At 38.6% G+C, this 3560-nt stretch overlaps 1 protein-coding gene across 1 annotated transcript; it reads right to left on the bottom strand.

The window, feature by feature from the left end:
* Positions 1 to 1544: 1544 nt before the first annotated feature.
* wu:fb55g09 (uncharacterized) lies at positions 1545 to 2741 on the bottom strand. Its single transcript, XM_064306114.1, has 2 exons — positions 2721 to 2741; positions 1545 to 2553 (listed from the first exon to the last, which is right to left on the bottom strand). The coding sequence occupies exons 1-2, from the start codon at positions 2739 to 2741 to the stop codon at positions 1870 to 1872; spliced, it is 705 nt and encodes a 234-aa protein (XP_064162184.1). The 3' UTR covers positions 1545 to 1869.
* Between the last annotated feature and the right edge of the window lie 819 nt (positions 2742 to 3560).

The following is a 3560-nucleotide window of genomic DNA, read 5'->3' as shown; positions in this document are numbered from 1 at the left end:
TTACTTTATGTGAAATTGTGGAAATTATTTGTTTTTGTGATATAAGCCAATTTATACGTACGGAATTAATATAATGAGGGACTTTCTGGATTGTACATGCAGTTAACAGACTACGATTTCAACACCTGCAAAGTTTATTAGCCATTAAAAATTTCATGAAAATATGACAAATTTTATTGTTGGTGTTAAATATATAGTTTCCATTATAATAATTAATTTAGTTTTTACATATTCATCACACGTAACATGTCATAAAAGACTAATTTTGAATAGTTGCATGTTCAGAGTTGCTGGGAGTTATACAGTTGCTGTCTACAGGTACTTCCTGTTACAGCTTACAAGCTGAATCTTGACACCAATTCCTCAAAGTACAAAAAGGCACATCCAAACTGTTAAGCAACTTACTTTAATGCAAAGTAGGTGAGTGTGACAAAAAAGCATGGGGGGGGTTCACTCGTCCATGTGTTGAAGAAAAGCATCCAGGAAGAAGGCTGGGGTTTCCACCCCCAACCCCCCGTCCAAAAGATTTCAAGTTGAGCACAATGATCCTTTCAGTGGGGTGTGTAAACACACGTACCCACATCTAATGAGCGTTGTGTGGAATACATTTAAATTTGGACAATTGTGAAGCACAGCAGACCATAATAGCAGCAAACCTCAACACCCACACAGATCTGTTTTGCAAAAACATGTCAGTTCTAAATACAAATTTGACTAATCCAATAGAACCTTTATGGTTGGTTATGCATATGCAGAAAGGTGCAGATAACTACAGCAACATATGTGCATGTACATAACTGACATTTTTTATTTGCTGTCAAGTGCTTCTGCTCACAAAAAGCCAGACACATAGCATACATTAATCTTACTTATGAACATATATAGGTTTCCTTAGCACTCTCTCTTTCTCTTGCACACACCCACATGCTGTATGAAACATGTTTATTTGTGTGGAATTATAAAGTTAAATCACATCAAGTAGACCACTTTTAATCCTACAAATCCATGTTTACCCCCTTTCACAGCTCTGTGAGAACTTGACATCTGAACTTCAAAACCTTGATGGTAATGTCCTGTTTAAATAAGTTTATGTTTAAATAAACAAATATATTTCCCTTAAATTCTGTAGTTCAAAGGAGGAAGTCATTATGTTTTTCCATTAAAATGTTCTATTAAGTAAGAGACAATATAAGAATTGCATTTGTTGATATTTATATATTATTCAGCATGAATTTATTGATAGTTTTTTTTTTAATTTATTGATGGCTGTTTTCAATGGAAATTTTCTTATGAATATAATAGTTTATGTGATTGGATTTTTTATTGATTGTATTGCAGTTCACAAAATAAAACAGAATTTATGTTACATGATTGCTGTATACTGTAATGGCACACAATTCACACCATTGTTATTAAAGTGTCAGTCTCATTATTCTCTTCGATGCACAATTCCTGCTTTGACTAGGTTTATGCTGAGACCTTATGTTCACAGATTTTGTAGTAAATTAATTACAACACCAACACAAAAAGGAAACAAAGCTCAATAACCAGTTTATATGATATTTATTTTCAAAAATCCTGTACAGTATTTACAATGACAGCACTAGGCAATGGCGTATTATGACTGAAGTCAATAATTTCGCGAGCCCGAGCATGATTGGCTGTTACGGCGAACTCCTACTCCACCCTTTCGTTCTCCGTTGCAAAATAGCATACAGAAAAATTAATCACGTGTAACATTTGCCAAAAGCAGATTATCAGACATGTTACTATAATACATTAAGTATACCTGTTGGTCTGTACAAAAACACAGCCATGTTTTCTTGTCAACCTCTCTTGACAACAATTTTGCTGCAGGCTGGTGGTCCCTTACGCAACAGCGTAAGGGGGTACTGTGGCTATTGCACTGCAGAACTCATTGAAGTCTTTTTGCATGAAATCCTCACTTTGCATGACATCGTCTTCTGAAGGAAAATACTGCATACTCTCCTCTTGGTGCAGCTCACTGAAGCTGAAGAATGTAAACTGTTGGTGCTTCGCCAATTGTCGTGAACAAAATCGGGCAGATGGTGACGGAGATAGATCAGGACTGTCCATTAGAGCGCCTCTGGCGTTTTCCAGCACACCGAGATAAGAGTCCATGTCCGCAAAGTCCATTTCGCAGTCCGACCCACTGTCTGTACCAATGGAATCGGATCGCATATGCATCATCTGGTATTTCTCGTGCATTAGGAATTGATTTGTGTTTCTTGGGGCTCTCATGCCTGGTGCTCTGTTGCCTTGAATGTTGACAGGACGCAGCGACACCGTCCCTGGAGGCTGACAACCTGGTCGATCATGTTTGCTGTAAGGGGGGCAGTGGCCGTGTGCTCTACCCCTCCTCCCACGATAACCTGGTTTCCTTCCACACTTGTGCCAGCTTTGCTTGTTGCTCCCTCTCCTTGAGTCATCCTTGAGCTCCAGATTTTGCGCGTCGCTACTTGCAAGTCTGTTTGTGTAAACTTGCCATTGGCACATCATGCCTTTACCACACATTTCTTCGAAAAGCAGAGGCTAGCTATCGTTAGCTACCTATTCGATCACATAATCTTCTCCGCTGCAGACAGCTGAGAGGTAACAAAGAAATGATTTCTCTGTTGAGGGATTTCCTCTATTGTGTGTAACCACACGAGTCCCCAAGTAGTCTACCTTTTTACAATCTTTTTCGTTTTTTTCTTTACCACAGACTTTTGGTAGGACATAGCCCGGGGTGCCTCCTGTAACACAGGCAGCTTGACGCGCTCGCGGCTGTCTATTACGGTGACAGTCACGCCTCTTTTCTTCTGCTGCTGTTTTTCTTTTCTCGAATATTCAAAAATCAAATACTGGCTAATGCGTGAATAAACACTGTAAACGTGCTTGTTTAGAAATGTTTTCCTTTATACTGCCGTCATCAAACCGCATTGGTGTTTATTTACACCTCCGAGTTCTATCTAACCCTACACCTACTCTTACACAACACATTGAACAGTTCAACACACAAGTCGCTTACTTCCAGCTATATTGAGTTGGATCATTACAATCGGTGCTAAAAACATGGGGGTGCACAGCAGAGTTTTGCAGCTAAGAATAACGAAAAACTGTACATTACAAACAAACGATTCTGCGAATTAGCGAATAATATAAATTATATTTATTTTATGAAAGGATGCTGTTGATAAATCTCCACTGAAAATGTTTTATGAAATTATTAGCACAGCTTGTAATCTCTTTTTGTAATGGAACAATCTGTTCTTTTTTGACGTTCAGAAGGGCCTGTACGCTAATTTCTTTTCTTTTAGCGTTGTTTTATGCGTAACGTCTGAAATGCTGCGTATGAAAACCCACTATACAATGTACGTACATTGCGGAATAACAAAAAGAATTGGCGTTTGCTGAAAGGGAATCGTTCTCGCAGATGGGGAGGAGTCTGCGTTCATACCCGATGCTTCATACGCAATCGACTGGATTCATGCAGTGTCATAAAGTCCTAAAATATATCACCATGTTGCTTGGGCAATAAATCGTGCTACGTTTTTTTA

This window comes from Anguilla rostrata, chromosome 13, assembly GCF_018555375.3.
Source record: "Anguilla rostrata isolate EN2019 chromosome 13, ASM1855537v3, whole genome shotgun sequence".
In the NCBI taxonomy this organism is placed as follows: domain Eukaryota; kingdom Metazoa; phylum Chordata; class Actinopteri; order Anguilliformes; family Anguillidae; genus Anguilla; species Anguilla rostrata.
Note: the sequence above shows the minus strand (reverse complement) of the source record. Positions and strands in the feature narration are given on the sequence as shown.

Excerpts from the sequence above, each read along its gene's own strand:
- wu:fb55g09 (XM_064306114.1), bottom strand. The coding sequence starts at position 2,741 with ATGTCCTACCAAAAGTCTGTG. Across the intron at positions 2,554-2,720 it reads TGTCCTACCAAAAGTCTGTG|CCTCTGCTTTTCGAAGAAAT; the intron begins GTAAAGAAAAAA and ends AACGATAGCTAG.